At 37.0% G+C, this 18,979-nt stretch overlaps 7 protein-coding genes across 7 annotated transcripts; 6 read left to right on the forward strand and 1 right to left on the reverse strand.

Annotated features, from left to right (window-relative positions):
* Positions 1-8: 8 nt before the first annotated feature.
* EV154DRAFT_436097 (muts domain V-domain-containing protein) lies at positions 9-3,596 on the forward strand. The gene is made up of 13 exons (XM_051596814.1): positions 9-65; positions 121-170; positions 244-376; positions 433-668; positions 718-804; positions 860-992; positions 1,068-1,142; positions 1,211-1,882; positions 1,956-2,276; positions 2,340-2,465; positions 2,533-2,628; positions 2,710-3,034; positions 3,094-3,596. Exons 1-13 carry the CDS (start codon positions 26-28, stop codon positions 3,545-3,547), a joined length of 2,748 nt encoding a protein of 915 aa, XP_051462054.1. The 5' UTR covers positions 9-25; the 3' UTR covers positions 3,548-3,596.
* Positions 3,597-4,343, forward strand: EV154DRAFT_494456 (uncharacterized protein). Its single transcript, XM_051599900.1, has 2 exons — positions 3,597-4,011; positions 4,074-4,343. Exons 1-2 carry the CDS (start codon positions 3,624-3,626, stop codon positions 4,292-4,294), a joined length of 609 nt encoding a protein of 202 aa, XP_051462055.1. The 5' UTR covers positions 3,597-3,623; the 3' UTR covers positions 4,295-4,343.
* A 114-nt stretch (positions 4,344-4,457) lies between these two features.
* On the forward strand, positions 4,458-5,057 carry EV154DRAFT_477093 (PTS HPr component phosphorylation site-domain-containing protein; the record flags this gene model as incomplete). Its single annotated transcript, XM_051598081.1, has 2 exons — positions 4,458-4,628; positions 4,794-5,057. 2 exons carry the CDS (start codon positions 4,458-4,460, stop codon positions 5,055-5,057), a joined length of 435 nt encoding a protein of 144 aa, XP_051462056.1.
* Positions 5,058-5,185: 128 nt separating this feature from the next.
* EV154DRAFT_412786 (uncharacterized protein) lies at positions 5,186-8,518 on the forward strand (the record flags this gene model as incomplete). The annotated part of the gene is made up of 10 exons (XM_051595534.1): positions 5,186-5,345; positions 5,423-5,658; positions 5,720-5,913; positions 5,974-6,590; positions 6,659-6,940; positions 7,098-7,461; positions 7,515-7,623; positions 7,814-8,135; positions 8,208-8,275; positions 8,345-8,518. 10 exons carry the CDS (start codon positions 5,186-5,188, stop codon positions 8,516-8,518), a joined length of 2,526 nt encoding a protein of 841 aa, XP_051462057.1.
* A 345-nt stretch (positions 8,519-8,863) lies between these two features.
* EV154DRAFT_412767 (kinase-like domain-containing protein) lies at positions 8,864-10,194 on the reverse strand (the record flags this gene model as incomplete). Its single annotated transcript, XM_051595531.1, has 2 exons — positions 8,864-9,616; positions 9,673-10,194. The coding sequence occupies 2 exons, from the start codon at positions 10,192-10,194 to the stop codon at positions 8,864-8,866; spliced, it is 1,275 nt and encodes a 424-aa protein (XP_051462058.1).
* Positions 10,195-12,862: 2,668 nt separating this feature from the next.
* On the forward strand, positions 12,863-17,916 carry EV154DRAFT_494467 (uncharacterized protein). The gene is made up of 12 exons (XM_051599901.1): positions 12,863-12,921; positions 12,999-13,119; positions 13,173-13,992; positions 14,048-14,072; positions 14,129-14,602; positions 14,654-14,753; positions 14,813-15,545; positions 15,607-16,290; positions 16,352-17,000; positions 17,053-17,085; positions 17,145-17,723; positions 17,781-17,916. Exons 1-11 carry the CDS (start codon positions 12,876-12,878, stop codon positions 17,510-17,512), a joined length of 4,053 nt encoding a protein of 1,350 aa, XP_051462059.1. The 5' UTR covers positions 12,863-12,875; the 3' UTR covers positions 17,513-17,723; positions 17,781-17,916.
* On the forward strand, positions 17,693-18,356 carry EV154DRAFT_315813 (ribosomal protein L6, alpha-beta domain-containing protein). Its single transcript, XM_051594930.1, has one exon. It carries the CDS (start codon positions 17,783-17,785, stop codon positions 18,344-18,346), a length of 564 nt encoding a protein of 187 aa, XP_051462060.1. The 5' UTR covers positions 17,693-17,782; the 3' UTR covers positions 18,347-18,356.
* Positions 18,357-18,979: the final 623 nt, after the last annotated feature.

Consider the following 18,979-nt stretch of genomic DNA (forward strand, 5'->3'; position numbering starts at 1 on the left):
TTTTTTTTCTATATTTTAACCCAATATGAGCACTTTAGCAGAGACAGAAGACATTCCCGAGATTGGTATGCTTACAGTTCATTGAAACTCTATACAAAACTGACACGAAAGTTTTTACAGAAAATTCTGAGAAGCAAGGATTCGCTAGTTTTTATAAAAACTTGGATATTGTAAGTGTTACAGTTGGCCTGTCAAAAAAAAAAAGAAAAAAAAAAAAGAAAAAAAAAACTAACGAAAAGATAGGCGGAAGCAGGTACATTGCGCATGTTTGAACGTGACGCCAACAACAGTACCTATTTCACTTTTCACGAGGATGATGCAAGATATGTAGCCGAAGTAGTTTACCAAACACCTTCTGTCATTAAAAACTGGGGCGGTAGGTGACAATTACATTTAACAGTAACGACCTTGGCTCACGTAACTTTTTTTTAGGCCTCGCTACAACCAAATTAACAGAGACAGCAGCAAAGGGTTTTTTGAGAGACTTGCTGATCAACAAACAAAAAAGAATTCAGATCTGGACCGGAAGTCGAACCACTTGGCGCATTAGTCGTGAGGCCTCGCCTGGTAATTTGCAACAAGTGGAAGACTTTTTGTTCTCTAGCGTGGAAATGACCAGTGCGCCTGTTGTTATTGCTGTCAAATATAGTAACAAATCTGGCACTAATGTAAGAAGAAGAAAAAGAGAATTTCGAGAAAGGAACTAAAAATATACAGACTGTGGGTGTCTCTTTTGCAGATACTACCATCAACCAATTAGGTCTCAGTGAGTTCACTGATAACGATTCCTATTCCAACTTGGAGGTAAGTAAAGATAGAAAGAGCGTTATTAGAGAATGAAGTTCTCATAATAGCATAGTCCTTGATTGTTCAATTAGGTGTCAGAGAGTGTATTTTACTGGCAAAAGGAGCCGAAGAAAAGGATTTTGATCGACTCAAAATCCAGAACATCCTTGCCCGTTGTGATGTAACTGTGACAGAAAGACCTAATAGTAAGAAGCAACTGGACATATTACTACAACAACAACAACAAAAAAGATGGATACTTATCCCTGTATATTATATAGGTCATTTCAACGCCAAAAATATTGAACAGGATTTAAATAGACTTTTGGAAGGCGATGTTAATGTTCAAGCGTTACGTAAGCTGTCTCCTTTATTTATTTTATGAATAATTATTGACAATCTCATGTTATACTGTTATATTTAGCCGAGTTTGAACTAGCCGATGCATTATCATCGTGCGCGTGTATTATCCACTATTTACAATTACTCAGCAACGATAGTAATTTTGGAAAGTTCACCTTAAAAAATCACGACTTGTCACAATACATGCGATTAGACGGATCGGCTTTGACCGCCTTAAATTTGTTACCTACGGCCGAAGATGGCCCCAGAAAATCCACCAGTGTATATGGATTGTTAAACAAATGTAAAACTGCGCAAGGCAGTCGATTATTCGCACAATGGTTAAAACAACCTCTTTTAAGCTTACATGAAATCACACAGCGTCAGGATCTTGTACAGGCCTTTGTCAACAATACGATGCTGAGACAAACATTACAAGAAGTACATTTAAACCGTTTACCGGATTTACATCGCATGACGAAAAAGTTTTTAAAGGGAAATGCCAAGCTGCAGGACGTGGTTAGAATCTATCAGGTTGTGATTCGGTTACCTCAATTGATAGATTGTTTAATGAACGGTGTTGACTCTGATGAAAATCTGTACAACTTGGTCAAGGATACTTTCACAACAAAGATTGAAAAGACTTATGGAAGTTTAGCGAATTTGGAACAGTTGGTTGTTACCACAATCGATCTGGAGGCTGTGGACAGACATGAATATATTATTAAGGCAGAATACAATGAGGAGTTGAAAGGTAAAAAAAAAACAGAGGGCAGAGATAATCATATGAAAAACAGAGAAATATATGTTGATCGCTCGATTACTAGATATTCATACGAACATGAGTGTGGTCTTGAACCAAATGGAAGAAGTGCATGACCGCATGTGTTCAACGCTTAGTCTGGAAAAGGATAAGAAAGTGAAGCTTGAGATACATGCAACATATGGCTACTGTTTCCGTGTGCTTGGCCGTACTGAAGCCAGCAAGGTCCGTAACAAATCCGAATATTTTGAATTAGCTACACAAAAATCAGGCACATTTTTCACCTCCAGCGCACTTAAAGGTTTAAGTAAGACTTATTCTCAATTATCTAGCAGTTACAACGAAAAGCAAAAGGGATTAGAGAAGGAAGTACTCGAGATTGTTGGTAAAAAAAAAAAATCATGAATATCATTGGCAAGCTGATTTTTATTTATTTATTTTATTTCAGCTACCTACTGCCCAGATTTGGAATCGCTCGGTTCTGTACTGGCACATATGGATGTATTGGTTAGTTTTGCTCATGTCTCGGCTATGTCATCTATACCATATGTGCGTCCCACACTCACTCCATGCGGTAATACATAGAAGAGAGAGAGAAAGTGTGCGTGTGTGTGTATTGAATAGAAACTGATTTATTTTAGGCCAAGGCAATGTTATGCTTGAGAATGCCAGACATCCATGTTTGGAGACCCAAGATTACGTTACATTTATTCCAAACGATGTTGAAATGATTAGGGGTAAGTTGAAAAATGAACTATTAACTATTAAAAAAATTAAAAAAAAAAATAAAAAATAAAAAAAAAACTTTGTTGATATAGGATCGACAGAATTTAAAATTGTGACGGGTCCAAATATGGGAGGTAAATCTACTTATATTCGACAGGTGGGTGTGATTGCATTGATGGCCCAAATCGGGTGCTTTGTACCTTGTTCCAGCGCGACTTTGTGTATCTTTGACTCTATCTTGGCTCGAGTAGGAGCGAGTGACAGTCAACTGAAGGGTGTGTCTACTTTTATGGCAGAGATGCTAGAAACAGCTACTATCTTGAAATCTGCCACCCAGAATTCGTTGGTTATAATTGATGAGTTGGGGAGAGGCACAAGTACATCCGATGGTATCGGCTTAGCTTGGGCTATTTCCGAGTAAAGTATTAAATTATATATCTCTAGGGCTTTGATGACTAATAACTGTGTGTGTTTAGATACATTGCAACCGAAATTCGATCCTTTTGCTTATTCGCCACACATTTCCACGAGTTAACAACGCTTGCGGAAAAGTTTACACACGTTGATAATTTGCATGTAGCTGTACATATTGGTGAAGGCACGAATGTAACGCTCTTATACAAGGTCAATCGAGGTGTGGGTGATAAGAGTTTTGGTATCCATGTAGCAGGACTTGCCAATTTTCCCGAGATGGCCATCAACCTAGCGAAACGTAAAGCAATCGAATTGGATGAAGAGCTGGATATTGTTCGTGGAATCGAAGCTCATGATTCTGAGGAAGTGAGACAGGGTAAAGCCATCTGGGCACATATTATGGATGAGCTTGCGTTGAACGACAGCGAGCAACACTTTCGAGAGGTCAAGGAAAAGTACTGGGCACAAATTAGGGGAAATGCTTACTTGAACGATCTGTTGGGCGATGCCCAATAAGAGTATGGGAGCACAAAGAATAATAATAAAAAGATTTTTTTTGGCTTATTTTTATAACGCCTTATATTTTTAAATAATGACAAATAAGCGTGGATTTATGTCTTGGATAGGGTTATTACTAAGCTTTGTGGGCATGGCAGGACTTGTGTTATCTATCCTTTCTCTATTACCACTGAACGGATACAATATCTATACAACTACAATGACAGTACTGAGATTAGTTGAATTTGAACAAGACAATGGAGAGTTTTCTCAAGATGCAAAATTATACTTGGTGTTTCTAGGAGGATCCTTTTTTTCGAGTGTCATGGAGATGGTCGCTACTTTAGCTGCCTGTTGTCGAAGGGATACAGCAGAAACGGATCAAGAAAGTTGTCAGACCAGCCATAGAAAGACCAGCAAATCCTGGTTCATTCGAATCATATGCTTTACTTTATTAATACAAATTATCTTTTCGTTATTTGGTAATATATGTGTAGCAGTGGAAATGATAAAGGACTGAACATTGTTTCTTTCTGATATATAGGCACGCATCTTATATACAAGCTGGAAAAAGATGCAATTCCTGTAGATATTCAACACAACATATTCATATCATGTGCTATACTGTGGATAAACTATTTATCCCTGACAGTATTTTCCTTCATTTTATTATTTGCATCATTCTGTATCTTGATTGGTACCTCAAATCAACAAAAGAAAAGTGCCCAACAAGACGAGGAAACAAGGCCCTTCATTCTCATTTAAATTTAAAATTCAGACGATGGACTTTGGTGGTATTTTTTTTTTTTTTTTTGGGACAGATCAAAATTAATTTTCCAGATGTTTGGCTCAATAAGACATTGAGACAAAATAAAATTTAAATACTTTGCTCACCTATTAATTGGTACAAAGTAATATAGTAAAAAGAATGATTTATATAATTTTAAAGAATACCAAGCGAAAATGTAACCCAGACCCTGCCGCTCTGTCCCTGTTAAAAAGCCTTATTTTATCATTGACTAAACAGGCAGGCCTCAGATTCTTTGCCAACCTCGAATTACACTGGTTGCAATCTATTTTTCGGTGCTCGATGGAAACGGTAAAACTAGGAGCTTTGGCAACGTTGTCTACTTGATTTCGGCATTTATAACTATTTATTAATTATATCCCGTATAACCAACCGAATGGCATAAATGTGTATATAAGTAATCTTTTTTTTTCTTGTCTCTTTCTATTTTATTATCATTATCAATCAATTTTTCAGATGCTCTCTCAAGAAGTCGCTATTACCACTCCCAACGGTTTCAAGGTTCGCCCAGTTACCAAATTCATCAAGACCGCCAGAAGTTTGAAGTCCGACATTACTTTGTCTTGCAATGGCAAGACTGCTGATTCCAAATCGCCCTCCAACTTGATGGCTTTGGCTTTGACCAACGGTGATGTTGTCACTATTTCTGTCAATGGATCTGATGAAGAAAAAAATCTAAAGACCATGGTTGAGCTCATGAAGAAATTGGGAGGACAATAACCACCTCATCTACGTGTCAAAATCAATTAAAATTTGGCCATTTTTCATTGGCTCATATTTAAATAAAAATAAAGATAAAAAACCAAATTAACACATTCCTTTTTATCTTTTCTTTATTCCACCATAATATGAGGTCAAACCGTCGTTTACTATTTGCATTTATTTTGCCCCTCTTTATCAACAATTGCTTTGCCGAAAAAGACGTTCAACAGCATTTGGCTGACGGAAACGTGTATTTAACCACTGGTAAATTCAACGACGCCATTATTAGTTTTGATGCTGCCATTTGTAAGTCTTTTTTTATATATATATATAATGTATTTTGTTTCTTCAATCCGCTTGAATCTAACAATCATCATGTACAGCACAGGACCCTTCAGATTACTTGTCGTATTACAAGAGAGCAACAGCTTATCTCTCACTTGGTCGCACCAGCTCAGCAATTGACGACTTCTCCACCATTCTTTCGCTTCGCCCTGGCTTTGATAAAGCACTTTTACAACGAGCTAAATTATATGCCAGTGATGGTGATTTTTCGCTTGCAAAGACAGACTTGCTGAAACACAAGAACCACCAATTGGATGGTGAAGTGAAGGACCTGGTAAGGCTTTACTACAATATACTAGATACTGCCATAACTAAACGCAGAATTTAAAATTTAGCTCGAGTCAGTGGAATATGCAGAAAAAACAAGTCTATTAGGTTTAGACGCTTACAAGCACAAAAACTATGAGGATTGTATTGCCCACTTGACTAAAGTCATTCGTATTGCGCCTCAAAAACCTCAATGGCGTCTCACACGTGCCAAGTGCCATGTTGGCAAAGGAGAGATTGAAGAAGCCACCAGCGACTTGACGTAAGTTTCTTATTAGAACAACCAAACCAACACAAAAATTAACATTGTATGTGTAAATAGTCGTGTGGCGGTATTGACACCTTCCAACAAGGAACTATTGCTACAAGTAGCCAGTTTAAACTTTTTCTCACTTTACGAACCCGATCGGGCTTTGACTCAAGTCAAGTCATGTATTCATTACGATCCAGATGACAAGCAATGCAAAAGCCTGTTCCGCCTTATTAAGCGTCTGGAAAAGGAAATTAAAAAAGCTGAGGATTTCCGTCAGCAACAGCGTTATGCCACTGCATTGAATGCGTTGGTAGGTGGCACAGGGATTGTGAACGAGATTGATGCTCCGCTCAAGCAATTAGAGGTCACCATGGAAACAAAATTACCCAACCGTTTAGCACTGAGAGTATACTCGTTAGCATGCAGCATTGCAGCTGAATCCAAGGATCTGGACAGAGCCGAAAAATGGTGTGCGGCTACACTGGAGTTGGACCCTAACCATGAGGAAGCATTGTTCAGTCGTGGTGAATTGAAGTTAAACCAAAATGATTTTGAAGGTGCTGTGATTGATTTAGAAAAGGCCTTTGAGGCAAGTGAACAACAAAATAACCGTATCAGACAAATGTTGCAGCGCGCACAGCAGTTATTACGACAAAGCAAAAAGAGAGACTACTACAAGATTCTAGGTAATACATAGATGTATAGATAATGCCTCAAATTGCCTCAATATTTAACCATTGTGTATAATTGATAGATGTGGCGAGAGATGCAGACCCCAGAACAATCAAAAAGGCATACCGTAAAAAGGCTCATGAATGGCACCCAGACAAGTACAGTGGAGAATTAGATAAGACACAGGTAGAGAGTAAGATGGCAGATATCAATCAAGCATATGAAGTTTTGAGTGATCCCGAAAAGAAGGAACAGTTTGACAATGGATTTGATCCCTATGATCCTGAATCTGCACAACAACAACACCAGCATCACAACCCATTCGGACATCAACATGGAAACCCATTTGCCCATCATTTCGGCGGTGGACAATTTTCTTTCAATTTTTAGTTAAATAAAATAAAAACTATGTGTGTGACTCCCCCTTTTATATTTACACCAACTATCCTTTATTTATTTATAATTTTCTTCTTTTCTTTCCGACCTGTTCATCATGGGATTATTTTCCAGGAATAAACAAGATCAAGATGAAGAAGAAAACGAACCACTTCATCAAGGCGAGACCATTGAAATGAATGAAGCCTCATCTTCTTTTTCAAAATTCAATAGAATGGCCGAAGACGGCTGGAATTCAGTGACCCATTTGGTCCTTCCGCAACAACAACGACCTTCAACCCATATAGACGTTGACGATCCTGCGCCCCCTGCGCTCGATATAAAGAACGATGTCAAGAGGCATCTTTATTTGCTGTTGGAAGAGCCTGCCAGCAGTCGAAGTGCTTTTTGGACAAATGTGATCGTCTCATTTCTGATTGTCTTTAGTGCTGTAACAACAACCATTGAAACTATTCCTTCGTTTCGCTCTGCCAAAAGCAACAAAGTGTGGTAAGGGAACAATAACTATCCTCATTTATTTTGTCATCTCACAAATCCCATAGGTTTCAATTAGAGTCAGCTATGGTTGCATTATTTACACTAGAATATCTTCTTCGAATGTTTGCGCACTCGGATTCCTTTCGCATGCTTAAGAAGTTTTTTCTGTGTAAAGTGTCAATGACAATTTAAATACACAAAATGCTAAACAAATTTCTTTTGTAATTTATAGCGCCGCTTTCAATTATTGACTTTATATCGATTATCCCATTTTACATTGAAGTGATTGCCAAGCATGACACAGTAAGATAAAGAAGAAAGGCACTATATTTTACGCTAAACAAACAAACTCCATGGTGGTTAGACGTATGAATTTAGATTTACGATTTTAAGATTATTCCGTTTATTACGATTGTTTCGCTCGTACAAGTATTCGAATGCGATTGTGATGACCATTGAAGTTATGATGATGGCCTTCCGAAGGTCGGGTGATGCATTATCTGCCCTCTTTTTTTTCACAGTCACCTGCGTAGTACTGTTTTCCACTTTATTGTACTTTGCCGAACGCGGAATTTGGGATGAGACCTTGCAGACCTTTGTGGCTTCAGATGGCTCACCCAGCTCATTTGACAGTATTCCAGCTGCCTTTTGGTTTGTATTAGTTACAATTACCACCACTGGTTATGGTTAGTGGTTTTTTAATTATGTTTCTCTTTAGCGCCACTTTTTTAAACATAGTTATTTTTTTATTTTTTTAGGTGATATGGTGCCAACAACATTTATTGGTAAATTAATTACGTTTCCCGCTATGATGTTTGGTGTCTTGGTAAACAATTGTGAAATGCTACCCCGCAAATTTTAGCAGGGAGTTACTGAACTTTATTTTTTGTTTTAGCTTATTGCTTTACCATCCATCATTGTGGGTCGAAATTTCACAATTGTATGGGAAAGTATGCGACGGCGCCAATTCTCCAACCGAATGGGAGAAAATCCTATGGGAGGAGGGGAGGACGTGCTTTCAAACAATGTAAACGAAACTCCCGTTACTGCTACAGGTACACACACATAAGGCGGGGAAAGAAGGAAAGGGAAATTAAAAAATCTTATTTAGGTCCTGAATCTAATTTTGGAATTCTACCCAATAACAACGAAGAAGAAATTTTAAACCAAATCCAACAACTGTTAGCTCTGACATTACAAAACCAGGCTGCCATAAATAGAATCGTAAGCGTGTTAGAACCCACAACACACGCTACCACAGAAAACCAAAGGGGAAAAGCTCCCATGCGAGAAGAAATAAATCCTTTTGGCGAATAGTTAAATAGAAAGAAAGAAAGAAAAAAAGTTTATTTGAAAACATAAAAGTACATATAATAGTTACTTAATTGGCAGTGATGGAGGGATATAATTATGATTACTTTGAATCCGATGTGTTGTGATAATGTCTCCAACCGTTTGGTAATTCACCATCATTACAAAGTTCGACAGACCTTAACCAGTTCGATTCTAATACTTGGTCTACGGTCCATCTAGTTTCTGGGTTAGGATCCAACATGCCAGCTAAGCACTCTATTTCATCTTTGGTAAGTCTCTCCGTGCCCGTATCACCACCAAAACTATCCCAAATATCACACGTTTGCGATTTATTTCGTTGTTCAACGTACAACCCATATGCCTTATCTCCTCCATCTGAAGCCGCGGCAGATACTGCAGCAGGTGATCCTGCCTTAGCCCCCTGAGGTGGACTTGTTGGTCTGCCACCTGGTGTATAAAAGGCTACGGCAAAAGGTAACTGCTGAAAACGAATACAAAAGTAGGTAATAGCCGCACTCCAAATATCTAGCGCCTGACCATCATAGCCATCCTCCTTGTCTTTCAAATTCCAGAGCTCAGGCGACCAGAAAGGCTCAGAACCACACCATTTGTGACACACATGGGGCTCTTTTTCAAAGCATGTTTGAACCACATCGGCCACACCAAAGTCGGCAATCTTTAGGGTGCCACCTTTAGTCAGGATTAGATTTTCAGGCTTGATATCTCGGTGAGCGATGCCCAAGTGGTGCAAATGGGCAAGCCCTAGCATCAGTTGTTTAAATAAGCAAGCGCACTCCATAACTGTCATGGTGGATTTTTCAGTTAATAGATTAAATAAATCACCTCCGTCACACTATAAAGAGAAATTAATATGTTTTTATTCCATATTTATCCCTATTTTCTACTTACGTATTCCATCACGGTGCACCAGCGATCATGTTCATCAACCACTAAATCAATTGTTTCCACCACATTGACATTACCACTTACAGTTTTACTGATACAATATTCATTGTGCATGCGTTTCAGATATTCCTTCTGATCCTCATTCTTGTCCCGCTTTATAAATTCTTTTACAGCTAGTGTTCTCCCATTGGATTGTACAAGACGTATCACGGCTGTAGCACCACTGCCAATATTGTTCTTGTTTGTAGCACCCGCAGCTTTTGTGCTTGCCTTTTTATTAGGCTTTACATAGTGGCCGTACTTCTCGTTAAGTTTAGGTACATTTGCAGAGGGTGATGAAGGGGAGGCTGGCTCAGATCGATGTTGGTGCCAGTGTTTACGAGTCCAAGAAGCGGGACTAGCAATTAAATTGCCAATGGATTTACCGAACCGATGACGATGCTCGGTAGATTCTACGCTAGCAAGGCTTTGAGCACCACTGCTTCTACGTCGATTTAATGGGCCATCATTTGTCGTAGGAGTCATCTTGAGTGATTGTGAGCTGTGGCTGGAGAAAAGAGATCCAAGTCGGCTAGTGCTGTTGCTTTTTTGGATAGGAATTGAATGGCTGGAACTTGTTTCGTTTGAAATAGATGTACTGAGTTCGGGACAAGGTTCAAAAGGATCGGGAGTTACTGAAATATGAGGCTGAGTGACTATTGCAGACATTATAAGAAGAAGAAAAAAGTAACGAAAGAAAAACAGAAGAAAGAAAAAGTGAGTTCTTATTTATATCAAAATGCACAGAAACAGTGAGAGATCGGAGTATCAACATTTAGGGTTCGTCCCCGCCTTTCGTAAAATATAAATGACGTTGCAATCTAAATTTGGGAACAGCCCGAGTACGAATTTTCTCTTGTGGAAAATCCAGCACTGAATAGTTTAGACGATTTTCGTAATCTTTTGTTCTTCCCATTCTCCAAATTAATCCTAGGGATTATCTGCTAAGTAACCTTATTCTTACTGATAGACAAATCAACTAAATGTCCCATTAACGCACAAAAAATACACCAACGGAATTATTAAATAATTGTGCGTGCAGTGTAGTACATATTCTTCTTAACCCACATTATACTGAGAAGCTCCATATTTTAGGCAAATCAGCATTATAACGACATTGTTGAAGACTACAGCTTCTTCACTATATATTTGATCGTCAGTCATAAACAAAGTTGATGAGCTCTTAGAACCCCGTTTCTGAAAAAAAAAACGCAGTAAACACTATGCTCTATGGACGAAAAAAGTGTATCACTATCAGCTGCTTAAAATGTAGATCGATCCTTCATGTGGTCTCATTTCTTTAAATAAAGGATTGTAACTGGTTTCTCGGTCTGAGTTACTATTTAGCTGTATGATATCATTTTATTTTCACTTCAACAGTTTTCACAGACATTTTGTCAGACCAATCGAAATGTAAAAATGGAATAAAATGCTTACCTTTTTTGGAAAAAATGTATTCAGTGCCAATTTCGCTCTTTAGCAAAATGAAGGTTGCCTGGGACACAGTTATTCCTTTTTATCTTGCCAGTCAATTTCATGCTGCGTCTATTTGCTTGAAAAAAAAAAGAGCTGAGTTATATTGTTAATCCAAACTGTACCAACCCAGAAATTATCATGAAGAAAAAAGCCAGGTGCTGATATTCTTATCTATTTACACACTCTGGACTAAAACAATTTTTTATTCTAGTACGGCACTTTTAGTTTGGCAGAGACCTATATTTATGATTCATAGATGGGGGATACTTATTATTAAGACATTGGTTATGGCTCTCAAAGGAAGAGATGTCCCCAAATACTATTAGAGTTCGTTAAAATAATGAAGTATAGTCATGATCTTGAGTAATGGTATTAATGCGACTTACAATAATCAGATAAACATCCACAGTTTTTAGCAGAGCGTTCTAATAATATACAATCATACTCAACCATAAACGATATTAAAACTGATAAGCGCTATGGCTTTTTCTCATATTTGTTACAAAATTCACGAACTAGCAATCTCGTTTGGAAAAGAATATATGTTGTAAATATAAGGCATGTAACTTAAAATAAAGAACATCGGGAATGACCTAGAAAGTGCAAAAGCAATCAGTGAAAACTGTTAAAAACTACATTGGGGTATTATGAGAATTACATTAGCCAATATAATACCAGGCTATGCTACATAAGCAGTAACATAAATTGTAACTCTCTCAGAAAAGAGAATATGTCGAAAAGAAAATAATCTGACGGTAACTTAGTCATTTTTATAACCTGTCATATGAGGGCGATGATGAAACAGATAAGAATAGCATCAATGCCTTAAAGTTACAAATCGATCCAGACAGCATCTGATTTCGCAATAACGTTGATTCACGTTTTGTTTTCTATTTATTTCTAATATGCCGTCTAATTACAGTATATCTTAAGATGCCTCATTTGAATAAAAGACATCAAAGTTTTTCTTTTCTTTTTTAAAAAAAATGTGGCCGGATGATGTTGAAACTACAACTAATGAAATATATCTAAGCTACTTGTCTTAATATGGTAGTATCGCCAAAGCACCTGTTCTAATTATGATAAACGTAAACGATTTTACATGAACTAGTTACAGTAAATATATATATATATATATATATATATATATTGCGTAGCATAGGTGGCACAAAAATGAGAGATGTCTTCTACAATGCATCTATTTTAAAAATAAACAATTTTTGAAATGACAAACAAGAATTGGCTTGAGTCAAAATGAGATTGGTTACACTTTTTCAAATAAAAGGAATGTCTACCAAATTATAACAAATGTTGATTACATGCTTTTTGTAAACATAATTTTGGCACAAGGATGACATTGGCGTTTGAGTATTTGATAATTTGTTTGTGTTAAATTTACCAACAACCCACGGAACTTTTTACTAAAAGCCACTTATAATTTGCTCGCCTTTTGATCTAGAAGGGATATATACTTCACCCTATATCAGTGCGCCTTTCTAAAATTAATCCTTTGAGCTGTTAATATAACTAAAAGCAATAAGCATGTATGAAGCAAATTAATGGATTAAGGATCTGGTGACTCTAAAAAATATGTTTGTCCTACTTTACTTGTGTAATGTACGATAGATAAAAATTTAAAGCCATCTCTCTTAGAATGGATTCACTTTTCCCTCTTTTTCCTTTTTATTATCATGAAGGTTTTTGACTATAATACTTATGACTTTATTGTCAGCATTGGTAAAATTTATTGTTTTTTCATACATGTATTGAAATAAAGTTTTTCTTGAAAAATGCGAATTAAAAATATGTACTAGATTTCGGCACGACCTATTCTGGCTGCTGCTACATAGATACGAGTGGTAAAACTATGAAGGCAGCAATTGAAAATGACCAATACGATGTTATTATTGATGGTGTTCGAAATATTGATACTTGGTAAAGGCATTCACAACTGATAAAATAATAAACTTCTAATTTTAAATATACAGGGAGTCAGCGGACAAGAATAAAGTCAAAGTACCCACGGTCGCTGTTTATTCAAGAAGGAACAAAACTTTAATCGAGTGGGGTTTTGAAGCTTATAGAACGTGGAAAGGTATCTCAGCAGGTTTTACAGACGACGAAACACAAACAAGAAAGGAAGAAGATATAAAAGGCCAAAAAAGCATTATTCTACAGAAATTTAAACTGAATATTGCTGCCAGTAGAACCAATAATAACGAAGAAGATAATCACGACGATGATTATCTCAGTGTTATGGCTACCATTGACTACCTAAGAAACATGAACGATACAGCATTTAATATGATTGTTAAAAACTTTTTTACCGACGTCGATAAATCTAAAATACGATATGTCTTGACAGTACCAGCTCAATGGACGGACGACGAAAGAGTCGCCATGCGAATGATGGCTACTGACGCTGGTATTATTACAAAAACTGATCACGAGAATAAATTAATTATCATCAATGAGTCTTTTGCTGCCACATTGTTCTGTGAAAAGGAATTGGCCTCGAAATGTTTTGCATTCGAAGAAGGTGCAAAATATTTAATTTGTGATGCTGGCGGAGGCACTGTAGATTTGGCCACATATGAATCTACTATTATTTCGAGCAAGGATAAAAACTCTATTGGTCGATGCCAGCTAACCACAGATAGTGGCGATAAATGTGGATCTGGATTTGTTGATGACCATATGGAAAATCTTTTGTTGGATCTGCTCTTTCATGGCTGTAACCAAATCGATAAGGCTCGTAATAAAATATGGCTGGCATCGTTAATGGCACATTTTATTGAAAATTTAAAGGTACGTAAATATATAAATAAGGTTTTTTAAGACAATTGACTTTGACAGGTATTAGCCTGAATTCGATGACGACGAACTAGGTAATAGAAGTTATAGTCATAAATTGAACAAGTTTTTTATTCCATCTTTGTCGCAGAAACTGTATTTGATTTGGATTTGGTAGGTTTACATAACAGCGATTATCAATTAAAACCATGTGATGAAGGAAATGAGGAATATGAAATCAGGGAGGATGACGAATGCAATTACTCGGAACTAGTGATACCCAATATCATCATGTGTAAATATGTATTCGATCCAGTTGTAAACGCAACCTTAAGATTAATCGACAACCAAATCCAAAAGGCTAACTCTTCGGAAATACAAGCTATCTTTTTACTGGGTGGATTTGGTGAATCGAGATATCTTTTAAAAAGGGCCAATATATGTTTTCAGGACAAGGTCAAGGAGATTATATCATGTGAAAATGGCGACAGAGCTGCAATGCGAGGTGCTATTTATTTTGGTATTGATGGTATTCAACGATCCCATCATGATAAAAGTATTATTTCTCGTAATTTTAAAGACAAGAAATTCGATCCCGAATCATTTGATGTCCTAATTTGTATCGGTAAGCTAGAGTTGAAATAGATTTTATATGGTATTAATATGATAACTTTAGACATCGGATACGAATTCTCAACGTGTGGCTATTTTGTAAATATGGGTAATAAGCAGACGTATTTAGATTTAGATTTAATTCGAGTTGAAGAAGAATCTTTGTGAGTTGTAATTAGAGCCTGCAGCACTTTCTAGTTTGTACTAATGCAAAGTAATATAGACCTGGCAGATGTCATGAAAAGCCTTACAAAATACCAACCGTTCTTGAATATTCTAAGCATGGTGCAGTGAAATGGGGTGCTCAAGTGGATCCTCATAGTTGTGATCGTATATCACTTAGTCACTTAATGTCTACAAGCAAAGACGACTTCGAAAAGTTTATAGTGGATTATTTAGAACGAATCCATGAATATGCTTGCCGTGTTATACAGAAGAGGTACACTTTATTCAGTCGCGGTCAATTTCGATATTGCTTGACGATGGAAAACTGCTTCAATTTTTTCACAAATAAGGCCAAGATGGCGGAGTTTGCGGTAGCTGCTAAAGTCTTGAGGGTAGAAGGAGACGAGCCAATCATGAACAAAAGGCTGTTACTAATTAATCGAGAGGATGCTTCGGCTATGTTTTATGAAAAAATGTATTACACGGAAAACAACAGTTATTTTTGGACAATTAAGATTGACATGGAGGAAAATATTTGCTTATTGTCGTGTCATGAAATTAGAAATGCCGACGCCAGCGTACTTGATTTCGTGCCTACAGAAGAAAATTTATACGATTCCAAGAGGTCCGGAATTATAGATTCGGGGGAGCTTCAGTTTGACTTTAGCGAGAAATTGGTATCTACACTAAAGTACTTTAAGCTCGGAAACAATTCCTCAATGCATTATGGAAATTATGGTAAAAATTCATGTAATCAAAGTTTAAAAGAAGCGTTCAAAAATTTGATTGAGGTGATTATGTAATTTAAATTTTAGGTAGAAATAGGGAAATAATTGGGTTTATTTATCTTAGGAAGAAGAAATTATGGAGAGAGAAGGTAATACTTTAATTACCTTCACAAATGGGTGTTGTGAATACACATGTACCAAAGAGCAGGTTGTCGATTATATTGTTCAGCCAACTATCCTTGATTTTGTTGATCAAACTTGTAAATTTGTTGTTAATCGAGAACGAATTCCTCAAAAAATTACTATCGATAATATATATATTGTCAGAAGACAAGAAGAAACAACAGAATTCAAACACCGGATTGTTAATTCTTTAGCCGACTGTTTAAAGGAGCAGCTAGGTAAAATCTTTGGAAAGCAATGCCGTATTCAAGCTTTATCTTCGTTGAATGATTCACAAGCGCCCCAGACGGAAACCGGCTACCGTCCCGTCGTTCGCGTGCGTGAAAATGTAGACAAGGAATACATCTATCACTTTTTACAGATTATTGTCCAAAGAAATTGCTTTCATTTAAATCTGCATGAAACTACATCTATTAGTGGTGACAACGAGCGAACATATCAAAACGTTCGTAAATTGAGATCATCCACATTTGAGTTTGATTTTAATTCTGCTCTCATAAAACAAGTGTACGATTATATCCGTCAAAAGCCAAGGAACTATTTTTGCCAGAAAAAAGCATCCCACAGAAGACGCACACAAAAGTACGATAACGCTCTAACAAAAGGTTTACTATATTTTATAAAGGTACATATGTGAACTAAGTAATCGAGACTGTAATTATTTAGCTTCTCTTTCTTTTTAATAGAATAACTTGACACTGGAGAAAAATAAGGCTACCGAACCCATTTATATTGATGACTGCTGCACAATCCAAATAGAGCCTCACGACTGCCTGGTTAGCATCTTAAAACCTGCACTTATAGAGCTTTTAGAAACCACTATCATGCATATGATTCAATCCGGTATCACACGAGATTATACAGGTTTTCACAATTTATTTTTCTTTGGAACACTAGTTGAGGCCACTGACGATGGTAATAATTTTATCAAAACGTTCATCAAGGGATGGATGTACGATTCCTTGCCGGGGATGTTAAAAACCAAGGATAATATCTTGTTTACCATATGCGATAATAACGAGGTGATAAATGGCGCAGCCATGTATGGGCTTGATACTACACTTTACATGGAAAGAATCTCTCGAAGAACATACGCCATTAGTGTTCAAGCACATCCATTTTTAATTGACTCTCAAACAGCAATGCCGTTAGCCAATACAAAAGAAAACACATCAGTTCATTTTCAATCTCAAAAGGAGTCTTCAGAAACCAACAAGATTGATCCAACAACCAAAATAAAGTTAATCAAGCAGAATGATAAAATAACAATGGATATGCAATCTATCGGCAAATTTGAACGCTTCTTTGTCGATCAAGATTGTATAGTATATGCCAGTAAGTCTCTTATTACAGTACACAAGATATATTAGCTCACAATTTCTCGTAGCAATCTTTGCTAAAGAAGACAGCTATGAAGAGGGTAAGTTGATATTTTGCTCTATGTTCCAGCAATTGAAATTAATTTGATTTCTCCGCAAGTTGAAGACAGCGGCAAAGACTTAAATGAAGGTATTGAAGAGGAAGAGGAAGTAGATGCCGGAGGAGAATTTGAAGAGGAAGAAGTGGAAGAAGTTGACGAAGATAAAGATGAAGATAAAATCGGTATTGAGGAGGGGAGCAGCAATAAAAATGATTACAAAAAAATCCACCAATTTGAAATCTGCTTAAAACGACAGCATGGTGATATAAATAACACCAGTATTAGATCCCGTTTAAGCTTTGAAATTCGGTTAATGTTTCCCAGCAAGAACGAAGCTAAATTTGAAGTCAATATTGGACAGTCCAAGGAGAGCAATATCCCAAAGTTCGAATTTAGGGATGAAATTTTAGTTACTAATATCTATTGAGTAAAGATCAAAATAAATTATTTGAGCATAAACACATAAAATACGATTCCTATCTATGATTTGAAATAAAAAAACCGCCCCTGGCAAGCAGTGTCCGGCCCGGATTGGCAAGAAAATGTAGGACTGCCAAGCTGCCATATTTAAACTCTTTAAATATGTGGCAATTTCAAGATCCTTCCTTCAGCTGCAACACCTTTTGTATATCCATTTGGTAAGACATCCATCCATCTGTCTCTAGAAGCGCCTATTAACATTATTTGATCATTAGAAATGAAAGACATCTACAAGCAAGACGAACTCGCCATCCCCGAAGGTGTCAAGGTCGAGATTAAGTCTCGTCAAATCACTGTTGAAGGCCCCCGTGGTGTCCTTAACAAGAACCTCCGTCATTTGAACATCGAGATCACCCTTGTTGGTGACAAGATTCGTTTCGTTGTCCATCACGGTCTCCGTAAGCACGTTGCCTGTATCCGTACTGTCCGCTCTTTAATCAACAACATGATCGTTGGTGTCACCAAGGGTTTCGAATACAAGTTGCGTTATGTTTACGCACATTTCCCCATTAACTGTATCATTTCCGATGCTGCTGATGCCGTTGAGATCCGTAACTTCTTGGGTCAAAAGGTTGTCTTCCACGTCAAGATGCGCGAGGGTGTCACTGTTGAGGCTTCCAAGAACCAAAAGGATGAGCTTACCATCACTGGTAACTCTCTCGAGAACGTTTCTCAATCTGCCGCTGATATCCAACAATCTTGTCTTGTCAAGAACAAGGATATCCGTAAGTTCTTGGATGGTATTTACGTCTCTGAGCGTAATGTCATGGAGTCTGCTTAAATTTTACATCCTTAAAAATTTAGCGGTTCCTGCATAATAAAGATACACACACGGTTCCCGGGAAGACGGCAGCAGCCTTCCCACCCAATTTTTTTTTTAATGTGATCCTTTTTCCTAAATGTCTTTTTTGCGTGCTTTGATAATAAGCTGTCAAAAGATGGGAAGGATATGGTGGTATATGATGTGTAGGAAGAGCTGATATGTTATTTATTTCATTCGATCCTTTCATAATTCCCCTGTATCTCTTTGTTTCCCTCTTGTTCAAAATGTTGTATTCCTCCTTGATTGTAAGACCGTTGCTAAATTTCAAAATATCTGTGACTTACCGTCCCTAAATATGTATTCACTACCTTCTGAAATGATTCCGATAGCAGATAATGACGATGATTTTATGTTTTATTACACTACTTGTTCCTTTGAAGTTCTTCTGATCGATCGCAACCATTGTAAAACTTTAAAATGTTTATGGTAACACTGGCACACAAACTCACAACTTTGACTAGGAAGAACGCTGCTCAACCTACTTACTGTACGCTTCAACAAAAGAAATAATGTTAGAAAAATGATACATTTGCATTTGCAAAGTTGTTAGACTCTTAGGATAATTCTATAGCCTATGTACCTGTAATATGC

Source organism: Mucor mucedo (assembly GCF_025094135.1).
Source record: "Mucor mucedo strain NRRL 3635 chromosome Unknown EV154scaffold_9, whole genome shotgun sequence".
NCBI classification, from domain to species: domain Eukaryota; kingdom Fungi; phylum Mucoromycota; class Mucoromycetes; order Mucorales; family Mucoraceae; genus Mucor; species Mucor mucedo.